The sequence below is a fragment of the Rhinopithecus roxellana genome, chromosome 12, assembly GCF_007565055.1.
Source record: "Rhinopithecus roxellana isolate Shanxi Qingling chromosome 12, ASM756505v1, whole genome shotgun sequence".
In the NCBI taxonomy this organism is placed as follows: domain Eukaryota; kingdom Metazoa; phylum Chordata; class Mammalia; order Primates; family Cercopithecidae; genus Rhinopithecus; species Rhinopithecus roxellana.
Window position 1 is genome coordinate 44808626 of NC_044560.1, and position 18891 is coordinate 44827516.

General features: G+C 40.2%; 1 protein-coding gene across 1 annotated transcript in view; it reads right to left on the reverse strand.

Moving 5' to 3' along the window:
• Window positions 1-18891, reverse strand: part of ROR1 (receptor tyrosine kinase like orphan receptor 1) — a 429604-nt gene that overhangs the window by 125618 nt on the left and 285095 nt on the right. The window contains exons 3-4 of the mRNA XM_030912981.1: window positions 17360-17647; window positions 16574-16604 (exon numbers count right to left, since the gene is read on the reverse strand). Coding sequence (XP_030768841.1) covers window positions 16574-16604; window positions 17360-17647 — 319 coding nt within the window. The remainder of the gene's footprint in view (window positions 1-16573; window positions 16605-17359; window positions 17648-18891) is intronic.

An 18891-nucleotide genomic window follows, 5' to 3' on the forward strand; every position in this document is an offset into this window, starting at 1 on the left:
AAAGTCAGTTTAAAATCACATATGTGGCCTGTAAGATGTTTCTAGTGGACAGCATTGCTCTAAGACACAGATAAGTATCACAGCCCTCATCATGTTATATTTTAATGGCCTTGAGAGAAAGTCAGGGTTTCATGTAAGCACATAGGACAGCTGCCCAGCCAGTCTTAGAATAATGAGTAGAAGACAAGGACATCAGAAGCTGGCCACAAAAATACCAGGCCATCCACTGAAGTAATAGGCATTTGTAATGACTGAACCATGATAACTTTTCTATTATCTATGGAATACGTCCCATCCCATTGGCAAGTATTTATACCTGGATGACTTTACCATTGTTCAAGTTCTAGAAGTGGGTTCCTGAATTACATACTAAGCAAGGCCAAGAGGGTTGAAAAGCACAGGGTGATCCCAGCTGGACCGAATTGACCCCAGACTAATCTTCAGAACCACTAACTATCGGCAATCACTATGAAATGTATTTGCTAAAGGTAAGTGATGCTCTGAAACTATGAGTCTTCAAGTTGTTTGGGGCAGGATGTATCAGTCAGTTAGCATTACTTAGTAATAATTATTGGATGTATGATTTGCACCTGGTTTCAGTGGAGTCTTCGGGCTTCAATCACTGAGGTGTATGTCACACAGCTGGAATGTGCCCATGTGATCAGCTCACTATAAGTGACCTCCACTACTGGACTTCTTGGAACCGAGGTTCTGCACATGTTTGCCAGTAAACTTTCAAGACCTGGAGATAGAGTGCCCTATGCAACCCAGTTTTAGGAGGATAAAGAAGCCTGTATCTGACATCTCTGGGACCCCTGCATTACCTATCTGTCTTCTGCTGTTGCTGTGCTGTTTCCCTTGTCTGTAATAAAACTGCCCCATGAGGATAAACTATTTGAGTGTTGTGAGTCCTTTCAGCAATCAAACACTTAAGGTGACTAAATGTGCAATTCAGGTAAGAGTTCATCAACTGATCATCTCCCCACAATAAGGACAGGCAGTATAGCAGACTGGCCAAAGTCTGAGCTCTGGAGTCCACCTGCATGGGCTCAAATCAAAGCTTCATCCTTTGCTGAATCTCCTTGAGTAAGCAAATGGGGAACTAATAGTCTATTAGTTCTTTTTTTTTTTTTTTTGAGACGGAGTCTCGCTCTGCCGCCCGGGCTGGAGTGCAGTGGCCGGATCTCAGCTCACTGCAAGCTCCGCCTCCCGGGTTTATGCCATTCTCCTGCCTCAGCCTCCCGAGTAGCTGGGACTACAGGCGCCCGCCACCTCGCCCGGCTAGTTTTTTGTATTTTTTAGTAGAGACGGGGTTTCACAGTGTTAGCCAGGATGGTCTCGATCTCGTGACCTCGTGATCCACCCATCTCGGCCTCCCAAAGTGCTGGGATTACAGGCTTGAGCCACCGCACCTGGCCAGTCTATTAGTTCTTGTGCAAAGTTTTATAAAAATGCCTGGCACAGAGTAGCACTCAGTAAGAGTTTGCCACAGTTAGCAAATTCTGTCTTTGGAGGCCCAAGAAGCAAATATCTAGAAGTTTACTGTCTCTGTTTTTAGCCTTCAAAAGTTCATTAATATTGAGGTCTAGATCAGAGCAGCCCTCTATGCAATTAAAAATTACTTGTTATGATAAAGGGCAAGGGTATGATGATTTATCAAATTTTTTATTTTGCTAGATAGAAAAAGAAAATAGCAGGGTATCTAGTCAAAGCTATCAGATGACTGTAAGATCAAAGGAGAAAAGAAAAAATATTCTGAAAATCACAGACAGTACTATAAATATAAGAGGTCTGCTTATTCTTGTTCCTTTTTAGTTTCTCTTGGGGAGTTTTAGTCCCTTCAAAGCTTTGTTCACCAACTTAGCCCCCTCAGCCCTGACCTTTGCTCCAGGCCTCAGTTCCACAATCCAAACTGTCCACTGAATGTTCTACCTGAAGGTTGGGCAGGAATTGAAGCTTTGAATGCTTTATCTTCTCCCCAGCCTGTTTCTTCAAGGCTGTCTCCAGGCTCAGCTATCTAGTTGCATGGAAATCAATCTGGGGTATGAGTGCTGTTGCTGGGTCTGTTTGTCTTCAGATCTGTTCCTTGCCCATTTCCTGCTTGGGTCAGCATCTGCAAGGCAGATGACCTCTGCAGGCTGTGATTCTCAGGCTCCCTGTGTCATAGACTTTCTTGCAGCATTCCCCTAATGGGAGAAACTGGCTGGCATTTGAAAGTGGGAAGGAAGAGAGCAGCCAAGTTGTCTCTTCCATTTCTTTTTGCCTTGGGTGATAACCCCAGCAGTGGAAGCATCTTCTGATGACTCCAGTGCCCACAGAACAGACATGCCACCATTCCAGCCTCCAAAGATGACCCGAAACCTAGGCTCTGGTAATATTACCCCTTCTATTTGTTCCTCCAACCTAAGTGTAGCTGGGGTTTCTGTCTGCTGCTGATGCTGCATCACAATTCCTTGTTTGTTTTTTTTTGGCAAACTTCATCACCTGTGTAACAAATTCCCTACATTAAATTCCCTGTGTTAAACAGTCCAGAATTTGTTCTGCTTTCCTGATTGGATCCTGGTGATGCTGTAGCCATGTTGCCATCCAGGCAAAGTTTCTGCTGCTGCAACTCCTTTGGTGTCTACAATATGGCGTTGGGGCAGAGAGAGGGAGAGGTAGAGCTGGACTAACACAAGTTCCTTTCAGGTGAGAAGGGGGATGGGAGAGGGTCCTATCTGGTTGCATGGACATGACATCACTTGGGGGGATTTGATAAAATATCATGACTGGGCACCACTCTGAGAGATTCTGATTTATCTTATCTAGGGTGTAGCCCAGGTATAGGTAATTTATAAAGCTCCCTGGGTGAGTCTAAGGTCGAGATGGAGTTGAGAAGCACTGCCCTAGATAATGAGACCCCAGCTGTTGTTGCTTTTGGAGCATGTGTGACTGTGTGAATGAGTGTGTTTGTGTGTGTATGGGAGAGAGAGAGACAGAGAAAGAGACATATAGAGGACAGCAACAGATGACAAACTATCCATAAAAAATTTTTTAAAATAATTTTTAAAAAAGAGGAGAGCAATTAGATAAAATTGTCAACACTGACACTGACAAAAGTCAGAGGCTTAACAAAGAAAGAAGAAACTTGCACATTCCACTGAAGAAGTTGGAGGGGATTAGAATATGCCATCCCACATTATGCTTCACTGGCATATTCGCTATTTTGGGCTGAAGGCAACTGAGAAACAAAAGATTCAGGAAGGGCTGTCTTCCCCCTTTCTATCAAAAGTCAACACATACATTTCCTGTGAGAAAGATCTCCTCCCTAAACCACAAAGAAGAAAACATTCATGCCACAGAAGATGATGAGTTGAAGATGAGAGGAATCTGTACAAACAAACCTTGCTAACATAACACTTCTTTTTCATTAGTTTCTTCCATGCATTTTCTAGTCACTTTCCCACAATTTACCACCCTATCCCAAACCTCTTTTTCCTTTGCCTTATCATGTCTTCAAAATTTATCATTCTTGATTACAATGGTATATGAGCCCCTGGGTCTAACCATATCTTTGGGGTTTCACTTTTTTCTAAGAAACGCCCTGTATCATGTAAAAATATTAACATCAAATAAAATTTGTATGTTTTTTCTTTCGTTAATCTGTCTTTTCAAAATTCATTTTTAGGCTCCAGCCACAGAACCTAAGAGGGAAGAGGAGTATCTTTCCTACTCTACAAAGTCAAAGGCTAATTAAATACAACGTTTATGCAAAGAACTGATCATGATGCTTAGCCACCCTTTAACATCATCAAGATTATTCATAACATTTCATTAGCTATGTTTGTTGTGAGATTCAGTTGTTTCCCTCAAAAAGCTCTATGAGTGTATAAGATGTGATGAATCAATAATGAACCTGCATTCACAAGTCACACATGCAAAGCTAGAAATCTTGTTTTCTTATCAGCCTTCTGGGCCTACCATTCAGGCAAAAAGGTGAGTGTTTTAACAACACCCACATGGGCCAGGAGCAGTGGCTCTCACCTGTAATCCCAGCACTTTGGGAGGCTGAGGCGGGCAGATTATGAGGTCAGGACTTCGCGACCATCCTGGCTAACACGGTGAAACCCCGTCTCTACTAAAAATACAAAAAATTAGCCGGGCATGGTGGCAGGTGCCTGTAGCCCAGCTACTCGGGAGGCTGAGGCAGGAGAATGGTATGAACTTGGGAGGTGGAGCTTGCAGTGAGCCGAGATCACGCCACTGCACTCCAGCCAGGGTGACAGAACAAGACTCCATCTAAAACAACAACAATAACAACAACAAACACTTAAGACATTAATGTCTTAATGAAGACATTAAGAGGCTGAATCCACCACCACACTGCCTCCTGCTATAATCCTTTCATTCAATTTAAAACACAGGCAGTCACCAAACATGGCAGGGGCCTAGTAAAGAAATACGGCAAGAAAATTCTGTTCTATTTAACAGGAGGCAAGCAGAGCCTGCTACTGACCAGCAAAAGGAGCAGTAATTTCCTCTGCACCCAGGAGGGCACAATACCACAGTCACTTCAGAATTTGAGGGAGTGTTTCCAGGTGAGAGTTCCCTGGAAAAATCGTTCACACTGTTTGAAACTACCTAGATAAGATCTTGTTTAGAATGGACAGGATAGAAGTTCCTGACAGATAAAAGAGGGTCATTAACACCTCAGGGTACAGAAAGAGAATCTAGGAGCAAATTGCATGAAATTCAGAGCAATGGAAAGATCTTACTGTAATAGAGGAAATACTGAGTTTCAGTTAGTCATCAAATGTAAATAGAAAAAAAATCATAAAAGACATTGAGCCCAAGTGCTTCACTTTGCAAAGAAAGAAACTTGGGGCCCAGAGAAAGTAAGCAAATTTGCCCAGGGTCACTGGCTAGTGAACTAGTGAGTTACATAGAAAGAACTAGCATCTGGCCAGGCACCTCTTCTCTAAACCCCTGCTTCTCTAAGTGTGTGAACCAGCAGCACCAGCACCCCCTGGGAGAGTGTGAGAAATGCAGTCCCAGGCCCCTCCCAGACGTGCTCTTTCAGAATTTGCATTTTAACAACAACCCCAGGTGATCTATATGTACATTACAATTTCAGAAGCACTGCTTTAAAGTACACTTTGATTTCTCTGGGGTTTTTGGTTCACCTACAGCCAAGGTTGGAGTAGACATTTTCTCCATTCCTTGAGCACTACTTTTTCTGCAACCTATTGTAGAAGCTGATATTAAAACTTATAAATGTAGGAAGGGAAAGTGTAAATGACATAGAATGAAGACTTTTGACTGGTTTTGTTGCTGACACCCATTTCTGTGACTTAAAAACAGCTAATCAAAGACCTGGAACACAGAAAAAAAACTTGGTAAAAATGTGTTGAACAAATGAAAAACCTTGTCGTATGTGAAGAAAAGCTTTCAGGACACAGACTTCCAACGTTCAATTTAACACACATTTGTTAAGCATCTACAATGTGCTAGCTGCTGTGCTAAGTGGGAGATACATTCATTACTAACAGACTGAGAAACAGATAGACTGAGAAACTCACAGCCTGGTGAACAAGCTCTCAAAAAGTTGTACTCCTAGAAGGCAAGGATGTATCTTCGCCCTTCTCCCTTTAAACGTGCCCTGCACACAAAGATACCACTTGCCAATATTCACAAGTACTGTTTTAATAGGAAAGTTTCCAGGCTTTATTCCTATAGTGGGGATTGTTGAGTGATGGGGGTGGATTGTGACATAAGAGCTTGGCTTCTGAACCTTCTGTACTTTTTACTCACTCCCCCACTGGACTGGGAAATCCTTCTTATCTAATCTCTCCACACATTCCCTCCATCTGCTCCTTCTCTGCAGAGTGCTGAGTCTAGGATGGTTTGATGAAGAGATGGAGGTTAGCTGCTTTACTGGAGCAATGGTGCTCTGTGTCCCGGCCCAGCTGCCAAGTGACTTCCTGGTCTCCTCTCTACAAGATGTCTCACCCCTGAACTGCTTGAGTAGCTGTGTTGAAAGTTATCCTTGAGTTTATCTTGGGTTGCATACATTATCACTTCTTGAGTTGGGCTAGCACCCAGCCACGCTTCTTCACTATGGCTAACACTTGGAAATGGATAAAAGAGGAAAATAGTTCATCAAAAGCTGGTCACTTTGTTCTCTGCAGAAAGGGACTTTAGCCAAAGGCCAATGAGAGAAAAGGAAATAAAGGCTTCAAGGTCTCTGGTTGGGGTTCACAGCTGGAAGTATTATCCAACAGAAGAACTCTGGCTGGAAAGAAGGAATAGCCTCTTTGCTCAGATAGCATTGATGATGATAATGTTAGTAATATTATCAAGCTCCTAATATGTGTCAGGTACAGTGCTAGCTACTATATATGCATCATCTTATTATGTCATTTAATCTTCTCAACAACCCTATGAGATAGATTTTTTTTTTTAACCATGCCCTTTTTATAGACTGATTCTGCAGGAGACTGCAGAAGATAAAAGAAAACTTAAATTCATTCAAAGCTAATTATACACCAAGTCCCATGTTAGGATTTCTCATATGTCATAAGATAGGTGAGAGAATGGATAGACAGGAAAAAAACTAATGCTTTTTAAGAATGGAATTTTATGGCATTTTAATTTGCCCTATTCTCATTTTCCTTTCTCAAGTTCTGTGGTAACTGTGAAAACTAGCACCCCAGCTGTCACTAGAGGAGGCAGGATGAATTCGGAGCTCCTCAGTTAACCTAGTGATCAGTTAACGATTGGACAGAGATTTCCTTAAACCTCTTGGCAAAGGGTAGGAGACTTACTGGTTTAAGGAAATTTCTGTCCAATCATTAACTAGTTACTAGGCTGAGTGGAGACATCTTTTTTTTTTTTTTTAAGATGGAGTCTCACTCTGTCACCCAGGCTGGAGTGCAGTGGCATAATCTCAGTTCACTGCAACCTCCGGCTCTCAGGTTCAAGATATTCTCCTGCCTCAGTCTCCTGAGTAGCTGGGATTACAGGCCCATGTCACCATGGCTGGCTAATTTTTGTATTTTTAGTAGAGATGGGGTTTCACTATGTTGGTCAGGCTGGTCTTGAACTCCTGACCTCATGATCTGCCCTCGTCGGCTTCCCAAAGTGCTGGGATTATAGGCGTGAGCCACTGCACCTGGCTGAGACTCCTCTCTTTAAAGGGAGTACATGACAGAAAATACAGACCATACAGAATTAATTCAGGAAATTCACTAAACAAATGGCAAAAACAACACACAGCAACATCAGAGGAGAGGCAATCTGATTTCCACAGTTGTCACAATACACTATTTCAATATCCAGTTTTCGACAAAAGTTAGTTCTTTCCAACAAAATTGGCAAATCTTTAGTTAGACTAGCTAGTCTGACCAAGGAAAAAAAAGGAAGGCACCAATTATTAAAATTAGGAATAGAAAAGGGACTGTAACTGATGTTACAGAAATTAAAAGAATGATAAAGGAATAAAATAACTTAGATAATCTCAATGAAATGGAAAAATTTCTAGAAAGACATAAACTACCAAAACTGACTCAAGAAATAGAAAAATTTAAATAGACCTACAACAAGTAAGAAAGTTGAATTAGTAATTTTAAAACTTCCCACAATGAAAAATTCAGGCCCAGATTACTTTTCTGGTGATTATACCAAACATTTAAATAATTAACAAAAATGTTTTACAAACTCTTCTTAAAAAATGGAAGACAAAAGAATACTTCCAGTATATTCTGAGGCCAATATTATCCTTATATCAGAACTAGACAAAGCCATCACAAGAAATGCAAAGCACAGACCAGTATCTTTTATAAACATGGACTCAAAATCCTCAACAAAATACCAGAAAGCTGAATCCAGCAAAAGATAAAAAGAAATTATATACTATGGCTAAGTAGAAATTATTCTAACACAAGCTTGGTTTAACATGCAAAAATCAATTAATGTGATATATCAAATTAATATAATGAAGGACCAAAAAAAAAAAAAAGAAAAAAAAAAAACCCACCAAGATCATCTAAATGGACACACAAAGAGCACTTGACAAAATCCAATAGCTTTTCATAGTAAAAAAACACAGAAGAAAATAGGAATAATAGGGAACTTTTTCAATCTGATAAATGGCATCTATAGAAAAACTGAGCTAACATCACATTCAATGGTGAAAGACTGCAATCTTTTCACTTAAGATAAGGAAAAAAACCAGGATGTCCACTCTCACCACTTCTATTCAACATTGTACTGAGGGTTCCAGCCAGGGGCAATAAAGCAAGAAAAATAAGTAAATGGCATCCAAATTGAAAAGAAAAAAGTAAAACAATCTCTTTTTGCAGATGACACAAGCTTGTAGATAGAAAATCCTAAACAATTCACAAAAAAAGTGCAAGAGCTAAGTTAGCAAGGGTATAGGATATAAGATTAATATACAAAAATTAATTTCATCCTTTATGTAGTAGCAATGAATAATCTGAAATGATATTAAGAAAAAAGTTCCATTTCCAATAGCATGAAAGAGAATTAAATACTTAAGAATAAATTTAAGAGAGCAAGACTTGCACACAAAAATCTCCAAAATATCATTTAGAGAAGTTAAATAAATGGAAAGACATCCCACGCTCATGGATTAGATGACTTAATACTGTTGAGACAACAGTATTCCCCAAATTAATCTACAGATTTAATGTCATCCTTATCAATATTCCAGCTGACTTTTTGGCATAAATTAATAAACTGACCCTAAAATTCATATGGAAATGCAAGCACTCAGAATAACAACAAAAAAAAAGTCATGAAGAACAATATAGAAAGATGTGATGACCAGTTTTATGTCTCAACTGGCAAGGCACAGTCCCAAGTTATTCAAATACTAGTCTAGGTGTTGCTGTGAACGTACTTTATACATTTTATTAACATCTACAATCAACTGACTGGTTGTAGGAGGTCATCCTCAATAGTTTAGGTGGGCCTGATCCAATCAGATGAAAGGCCTTAAGAAGAAGTTTCTCTGAGGAAGAAGAAATTCTATCTGTGGACTATGGTATGAGCAACTTCTCCAGAGTTCCTAGCCTGTGCCTCCTGGCTCCCTGCCCTAAGGATTTTAGCAAATTCTTTGTAATGCATCTCTTTATATATGTATACATACACAAATTTTACTGGTTTTGTTTCTCCAGTGGAATACTAATACAGAGTACTCATATTTCCTGATTTCAAAGCTTACTACAAACCTATAGTAATCAAGACTATGTAGAACTGAATAGGGATAGACACATAGACACATGATTAATTAGTTTTAACAGAGTGCCAAGACAATTCAATGGGTAAACAATGGTCTTTTCATCAAATGATATTGGGACAACAGGGTATCCACATGCAAAAGAATGAACCTGCACTCCCACCTCACACTGTATACAAAAATTAATTCAAAATGGGCCAAAAACCAAAATGTAAGAGCTAAAACTGTAAATAAAAACTTTTAGAAAAAAATAGAGGAGTAAATCTTTGTAAGCTTACATTAGGCGATGATTTTCAAAATCACAACCAACCAAATAATGGGTAATAAATTGGATATCATCAAAATGAAAAACTTCTGTGTTTCAAAGAACACTATCAAGAAAATGAAAAGAAAATCCATACAATGAAAGTATTTGCAAATCATATATCTAATAAGGGTATATACACAAAATAAGTGACTCTTACATCTCAAGAATAAAAAGACAATTAATTCAATTTAAAAAATGGGTAAAAAGTTTGAACAAACATTTCCCCAAAGAAAACATACAAATGGGCCGGGTGCGGTGACTCAAGCCTGTAATCCCAGCGCTTTGGGAGGCCGAGACGGGTGGATCACGAGGTCAGGAGATCGAGACCATCCTGGCTAACACCGTGAAACCCCGTCTCTACTAAAAAATACAGAAAACTAGCCGGGCGAGGTGGCAGGCACCTGTAGTCCCAGCTACTTGGGAGGCTGAGGCAGGAGAATGGCGTAAACCCGGGAGGCGGAGCTTGCAGTGAGCTGAAATCCGGCCACTGTGCTCCAGCCTGGGAAACAGAACAAGACTCAGTCTCAAAAAAAAAAAAAAAAAAAAAAAAAAAAAAGAAAAGAAAAGAAAAAACACAAATGGCCAATACACACATGAAAAGATGTTCAACATCATGAGTCATTAGGAAAATGCAAATCAAAACCACAATGAGATACCATTTCACACTCACAAGGATGGCTATAATAATTTTTTTTTTGTTTGTTTTTGAGACGGAGTCTCGCTCTGTCGCCCAGGCTGGAGCGCAGTGGCCGGATCTCAGCTCACTGCAAGCTCCGCCTCCCGGGTTTAAGCCATTCTCCTGCTTCAGCCTCCCAAGTAGCTGGGACTACAGGCGCCCGCCACCTCGCCCGGCTAGATTTTTGTATTTTTTAGTAGAGACGGGTTTCACCGTGTTAGCCAGGATGGTCTCGATCTGCTGACCTCGTGATCCGCCCGTCTCGGCCTTCCAAAGTGCTGGGATTACAGGCTTGAGCCACCGCGCCCGGCCAATAATTTTTTTTTTTTTTTTTTTTTTTTTTTTTTTTTTTTTTTTTTACAGTCTTGCTCTGTTGCCCAGGCTGGAGTGTAATGGCGTGATGTCGGCTCATTGCAACCTCTGCCTCCTGAGTTCAAGTGATTCTCCTGCCTCAGCCTCCTGAGTAGCTGGGATTACAGATGCCTACCACCACACCTGGCTAATTTTTTGTATTTTTAGTAGAGATGGGGGTTTCACCGCATTGACCAGGCTGGTCTTGAACTCCAGACCTCAGGAGATCCACCTGCCTCGGCCTCCCAAAGTGCTGGGATTACAGGCATGAGCCACTGCACCCAGCTGGCTATAATAAATTTTAAATAAATAAATAAACAAACAAATAAACAAATAATTTTTAAATAAGGAAAATAAGTGTTGGAGAGCATGTGGAGAAACTGGAACCCATATACTATCCTTCTGCAAAGATAAAATGCTGCAGCCCCTCTAGAAAACAGTTTTGCAGTTCCTCAAAAAGTTAAACGTAGAATTACTATATACCCCAGGAATTCTATTTCTAGGCATATACCCAAGAGAATTCAAAACACATACTCCCCAGTGCACATGAATGGTCATGGCAGCATTATTCAGAATAAGCGAAAAGTAGAAGCAATCTAAATGTCCACCAATAGAAGAATGAATAAACAAAATGTGGTATAGCCATGCAATGGACTGTTATTCAGCCATAAAAAGGATGAAGCACCGATGCATGCTATAATTTATATGAACCTCAACATCCTTATGCTAAGTGAAAGAAAGCAGACACAAAAGGACAAATATTGTCTGATTCCACTTATATGAAATGTCTAGAATAGGCAAATTCATAGGGATAGGAAGTAAATTAGAAGCTACTATAGCTGGGAGAAGTTTCTTTTTGAGATGATGAAAATGTTCTAAAATAAGATAGTAGTGAGAGTTGCAAAATTTTGTGAATATAGTAAAAAGACTGAGTTGCACACTTCAAAACAGTGAATTTTACTGTTAACTGTATCTTAATAAAACTGTTATTAAAAAAAGAGAGAAAGGCTCCTGTCCTGGGCCTACATACAAAAAATATACAGAGAATATATGTAATGAGAGTAAAGAGTATGCATGGAACCCTTCGCCTCTTGGGATCTGGCAATGAGTGCTTGCACAATGTAACCAAAACCTTAGACATCCACTGCTGTGACCAGCACTGTTCTGGCCCAGGGAACATTTCTCTACATGTATTGCCCTCTGTCCTTGGAATAAAAGGTGACCACAATTGCATACGGTCAAAGTTTGGTGTATTGTGACACTGCCAATGGAGGAGATGGACACTTCTTAGAGCCTAGAAGAAACTACAGTGGCAGAGCCACTTCAGCGGGAGAAAAGATCAATTAACCAATGTGTCAAATTCTTCCTCTCAGTTTAATGCAAAAGATTCTTGCACAACAAACTATCATTCCCAATATTATCCAACATCTATTTTCATTATATTCCAACCAGCGCTTCTGAAAGCTCTCACAGATTAGAATAATATTTGCAAGAGTTTTGCAGGGCTGAGAAAAACTTTGCAATATCAAGTGTTATGGGTTGAACCATGTCCTCCCCAAATATGTATCTTGAAGTCCTAATTTCCAAGCACCTCGGAATGTGACCTTATTTGGAAATAGGTCTTTACAGAGGTCATCAAGTTGAAACGAGGTCATCATGGTGGATCCCAATACAATATGACTGGTGTCCTGATAAAAAGGGGAAATTGAGGGCCGCACATGTAGGAAGACTACCATGTGAACACCAAGGCAGAGGCTAGGGAGATGCATCTATAAGCCAATGAATACGGAAAAATTCTGACACACTTCTAGAAAAGAGAAATCTTTCCTCATAGCCATAAGAAGGAACCAGCCCCATGAACACATTGATCTCATACTTCTAGCCTCCAGAACTATGAGATACTAAATTTCTATTGTTTTTGCCATGCAGCTTGTGATACTTTCCAGCAGCCCGAGAAAATTAACACATTAAACAATTCAGATTATTCTTAAATTTGTATAAACCTAGGATAATGTATGAAGTATGATATTGATTTATATGATTAAATTATAATATTATGTAATATATTCTACAATAATGATTGTCATATATGATCCCATTTCTGTGTTTGAATATGACATATATGATTCTTAGTTCATTTCCAAATTTAAGTATCACTTTAGGAATTTTATTGATAACTATAGTTGCCACTGGCTCTGGGGAGTAAAGTTTCTCCAAATTAAATTAGTTTTACAACGTAAGAGTTACAGCTGGGCATGGTGGCTGGCACCTGTAGTCCCAGCTACTCGGGAGGCTGAGGTGGGAGGACTGCTTGAATGCAGAGGCAGGGGTTGCAGTGAGCCAAGGTCATGCCACTGCACTCCAGCCTGGATGACAGAGAGAGAACCTGTCAAAAAAAAAAAAGGAAGAACGACAAGAACTTACGAAATTTGTTCAGGCCAGGTGCAGTACTTCATGCCTGTAATCCCAGCACTTTGGGAGGCCAAGGGAGGTAGGTTGCTTGAGGCCAGGAGTTCGAGACCAGTCCGGCCAACATAGAGAAACCCCATCTTTGTAAAACATACAAAAATATGCCAGGCACGGCAGTGCGTGCCTGTGGTCACAGCTACTCAGAAGGCTGAGGTGAGACGATGGCTTGAGCCCAGTAGGCAGAGGTTGTGGTGGCCCAAGATCATATGCCACTGCACTCCAGCCTGGGTGATAGAGCCAGACCTTGTCAAAAAAAAATAAAATAAAATAAAAAGGAAAAGAAAAAAGAAAAAGAAAAAGAAAATTTGTCTAATTTAGCAATGTTATCAATAGAATATACACTGTAAAAATCTTACATAAAACAACTTAGGTAGTCATTTACCTGAAAGGAAGGCAAACAAATTTTTATGGAACTAATATATAACTTATGAATTATATATAATATCTTTGGCCCATGAACAAAACATCCAGACATGCATAATAATGATTAAAATAGCCATTTTTTGTAGTTCCTGGCTCTTAATCATTTAAAACACCCCATAACTTTCTATGTATTTTAAAATTTTATCATTAAAAAGGTATATTTGACACTGTGGGAGGATAGAACATATTTTATTCAACAATTTTGCTAGCTTGATTTGTAACTTTTAAATATTTAGGTATATGGTATGTGAACTTCCACTTGTACTCATGCCCCAGGTCCTATAATTGTTAGGGGTAGGCCAGGACCCAGCAATGACAGAAGAAATGAAGCCTAAATCTATGAATGCAAACCAAACTAAAATATCAAGCTTCTTCCTACTATAAACTAAAATATCATTCCTAAAGCTTCATGTGGAAACCTGATGCAGTCCCTCAGAGCAAGTGACAAGTGCCTTTCTGGGCCATAGTCCCAAGGGTCCCTACAAGCCCTTCCCAGGCAGGAGTTACTAGTCCTGTTGCCTCAGTGGACCTCAGCTCTCACCAGGTTTCATATGCCTAATGCATTTCACAGTCCTTACGTTCTGAATGTTAGAATTGGGTCATAGATGCTCCTTTTATTTCTTTTGCAGTAACTCTGTGCCACTTTCAAATAAACAGAGCAATTTACAATGGTATTTCACTCCTCTTTTGGAAATAGTAGTGTACAATTTGACAAACAACCTTCAGAGGGACCTCAGTGTTGTGATATTTCCTATGGCTATCATTTTGTTATGTTCTGCCTGTCCCCTTGGAAAGAGGGTTGGCTGCCTATTGAGGGCTACTCCGAGGCTAGGGATGGGAACCAGCATTCTTTTTGGGAGTTAGTCTCAGGAAGTGAAGAACTCCTAGAGACAGGGAAAGTGGTGGCAATTAAGAGAAGAGATAAAGAGCAGGATGCATCACTGGGAAAGAAAAAAAAAAAAGGTACCAAAATGCCAACTAGGAATGCCAAAAACAGAATGGAAATGTAACTGCAAAAGGTCCCATGGAATTTCTAATTTGAATTGCATTTTATTGTAACTCCCTGCAAGCAAACATGGTAACTATACATTTCACGCTATTATTGACTAATGTAATAGATAATCTGACAGCTAATATAAAACATGGATGCCTGACATCAAAGGATACTTTTAGCTGTGGTTGAGCATCTTTAAGGAACTTCAATACCCTCTCCATAGACATCGGTTCACAACAGCGGTATAAAATCTTCGTATAAAATTAAAAACCATGAGAGACCTAGACTGGGTTCATCAGAAAGACAGCAGTGAAGAATGAAAACTTCAAGAAGAACATAGAAGGGTATAATCATAATTTTGATAATAAAAAGAACTCTAATGTAAATACAACAGGCTGAAAGTCAACAACACAGTACTTAATAGTAAAGGCAGATTAGTGAACCACATTAATCAGCCTGGGATATAGATTATCAGCCACATTTGAAACACAGATTAACAGGAACAAATAAGGTACCAGGGTGGGAGACATTTTTACAAGTAACAAAAGTTTTAATCTTTGTTTAACTAAGACTTCAAAAGGATTCCACATATAACCAATGGTGAGACCATTTAAAAAAACAACAACAAAAAAACAGATTAGCATCAAGAAATGCAAGGCAGAGTGACCAAATTTCTGACCTGTTTTAAGATCAATCAGCATTTTCTACCTAAGCAAGTAGAATGCAATTAGCACTTGAGTGATTTTAAAGACTCTTTTACAGTTGCCTTTAACTAGCTGATGAAATAGCAGAACTGTGTGGCTGAAGGCCAATGTTTATTTTTACCCATTACCTATTTCATTAATGGGATTGTGGGCCACTGGGCCTCCAGGCACACATGAATGTATTAAAATACCCCACACTGTAATTAAGTGGCACAGAGGGGATTGGAGCAAATTAAGTGGCTGTTATATTTCCATGGGTGTAGTCTAGATCAGACATTTGGATGTTCTTGTGGCAGAGCCACAAAAATTGTATTTCACAAGTCTACAGAGTATTGAGGATATTTTTTTGTAGAGTAAGAGTTTTAATAAGTGAGTCCTTACCCCAGAATAAAAATATAGATAAAGAAAAGTGCCCCAAGTAGATACTCTTAAAGTGAAAGATGAGAATCCTTTAACCAGAACAAGGACAAATGCATCAACAATAGCATCGGTGAAAGAAATTGGACCTTTAGACTCCATTAACAAGGGACTCAAAATGAATCAAACTTTCATGCAACTCTCAATCCAGGCTTGGGACTTTCCTTCCCAGTGTAAGTTAGAACATCTGCGTTTTATTTTATTTTATTTTATTTTATTTTATTTTATTTTATTTTATTTTATTTTATTTTTTTGAGATGGAGTCTCGCTCTGTCGCCCAGGCTGGACTGCAGTGGCGCGATCTCGGCTCACTCACTGCAAGCTCCTCCTCCCGGGTTCACGCCATTCTCCTGCCTCAGCCTCCCGAGTAGCTGGGACTACAGGTGCCTGCCAGCACGCCCGGCTAACTTTTTGTATTTTTAGTAGAGACAGGGTTTCACCGTGTTAGCCAGGATGGTCTTGGTCTCCTGACCTCGTGATCTGCCCGCCTTGGCCTCCCAAAGGGCTGGGATTACAGGCGTGAGCCTCCGCGCCCGGCCAGAACTTCTGCTTTTGAGTTTTTTAAAGGGAACAAAAAATAAAGTGATTACCTAATTGCTGCCCCGATCAACAATGAATGCATCAAAAATGCTTGCAGAAACAAAGACCGCGAGAGTAAAGGTTCCTATGCCAGCACAATATCATTTTTTTGTTTGATTTTACCAAATCAATCCATTGTTGCCACTAAATGTTAGATTCCTTCTAAAATAGTAAATGGAAGATTTTTGCTTTGATCATTCAAAATCAACATTACTACACTTGAGAATTCTGCCAATGGTGGTCTCCTGTGAATCTTTAGAGCAGAGAACAAGCCAAATGGAATGAGGGCAGGGCAAAATGGAATGATATCTGGAAACACAGTGTTTTGGCTCAAAAAGAGGACAACATTGCCTTTGCCCTAGAAAACCATGGAGAAATACTTGGAAAGGACAAGAAAGGAGATAAAAGTACTTACGAGTATCCTGGACTTGCAGTGGGAGGGGGGCCTGAAGAAATTAAAGAAAAACAAAAGAAACAGTCAGTCTGGGTTATTGGAGGGTGAGTATGGATACAGTCAAATCATTACAAATTAAATTTCTCAACCACCCAGAGGTAGTATTTATTTTTCTGGAATTTATTGTTTTGCTCTATTCCCCCAACCATCTCTACGAAAAAAAAAAAAAAAAAAACACCAAACCAAACCAAACAAAAAAACACACCAGTGAGAACGTGTCTACGTCTCACAATTCAGGGCCTGAAAATTCTGAGACAAGTACTCAAAAGTGAGTGAATTGAGTAAGCATCCTCAAACTATGCAGGAAGTTTCCAATGGGCTGAGTGGTTGCATGAAGGTGTTGATTGCAACAATGAGTGGGGCTTCCTTCTAGTTCTTGATGGCAGGAAAAGGACTATGCACGCTGCAAACATTTCCAACTTCTTGGACAAGGAGCATCCTTGTTGAAAAGAGCTCAATGGCACGATGGTTTCAAGTAGGGGCTGTGAGGTCAGAAAGATCTGGACCTCCTTCCTGCTCTGCTGTTTATTAGCTGGGTAACATGGTAATTGGGTAACATGGTAACTAACTGCTGGGCATTGGTTTACTTATGTGTAAAATGGGTACAACCGTATCAGGTTTAGGGTTGTGGGCACAGAGTACATTCTCACTAAGTGTGCATTCCTTCCTTCCTGTCCCTGTGGACTCTAGCCATCCTATCACATTGGGCTGAGGGCCAAAGTCCATCCCCAGTAGGGGTCTGCTTACCAAACTTGACAAACAAGACTCCAGTGGAAGAAACCACCTCCTTGCCGTTTGTTGCCACGCACTGGAAGTAGCCTGTGTCTGTGGTGTCGAGGTTTCTAATCCGCAGCCGAGAGCCATAGATGGTGGATCGAAAGGAGAGCCTCCGGGGCTCCTGGACCACAGGAGCATCATTTTTGAACCAGCGGATGGTGGGAGGTGGATTCCCAGAGACTTTGCAGTGCAGTTCTGCTGTCTGGCCCAGGGATGTGGTGATGTTATTCATTGGTTCATCAAGGGTCAGGTAAGAATCTGTGAACACAGAGAGGAGGCAGGTGAGAGCGGCAGATGGCTTGAGAATGCTTCCAAGCAGCCAAATCCTCTCCAGTGTACCCTCGGGATCACAGAGAGGCTGAGCAGGAGAGGCAGGTGAGACAGACAAGGAAAGAAACAATCACACTGACTAAGACCACAGGACTGCTAAATAACCACCCATAGAGCCTGCTGCTTGGAAGAAAATTTGTCACTAATCAGAGTATAAAACTCAAAGTCTCCAAATGACTACATGGATGAGCTTTTGTGCTTCAGATCATAAAAATCATATACATTCCTTGCTCCAAATTCCAACACAGCAAAAGAGAGAGAAAATAAAGTTCATCTCAAATCTCCCCACCCCAAAATAACACCATTTTAAACATCCTGGCAAACATCCTTCCAGTTTGCTCACTTTTGATAAGAAAGAAAGCATCAAAAATTGGAAAAGTAGGAGCAACACATTCATATCCACATGGCACATGATCAGAAAGGGTGCCTGAAACTTTCATGTTACTGACAACATAAGGTTATGAAGGCCAGGTCAGAGGCAGACAGAGCAATAAAGCAATGGACATTTCCATAATATTACTCCTATCAACCATAGCATGTTATGTAATTCTTTCAATCACATATATATAGATTAATTCATGTATAATACTGTGCAATATACAGATCTTAGTTATACAGTTCCATGAGTTCAGGCAAATGCATACACCCATGTAACAAATGCCCCTATCAAGATAGAACATCAGCACCCCAGAAAGTACCCCCACAATCTTTTGTAGTTGGTCCCTGCTCCCAACCATTCCCTCCCACCCCACCTCAAAGCAACTAAGGTTCTAATTTCTATTACCATAGGTTAATTTTGCCTGTTTCAGAACTTCATATAAATGGAATCATGCTGCACGTACATTTTGCATTTGGCTCCTCTTAAGATTCATTGCATTATAAATTTTAATAACAAAATCAGTTTTATTTAAGCTTATTCTTAACAAAGTATTTAAACATCAATATTAATATTAGTTGTAGAATCCAGTCGCAGAGAAAATAATGTATTTCTTTTTTTTTTTTTTTTTTTTTTTTTTTGAGACAGAGTCTCGCTCCCTCGCCCAGGCTGGAGTGCAGTGGCCGGATCTCAGCTCACTGCAAGCTCCGCCTCCCGGGTTTACGCCATTCTTCTGTCTCAGCCTCCGGAGTAGCTGGGACTACAGGCGCCCGCCACCTCGCCCGGCTAGTTTTTT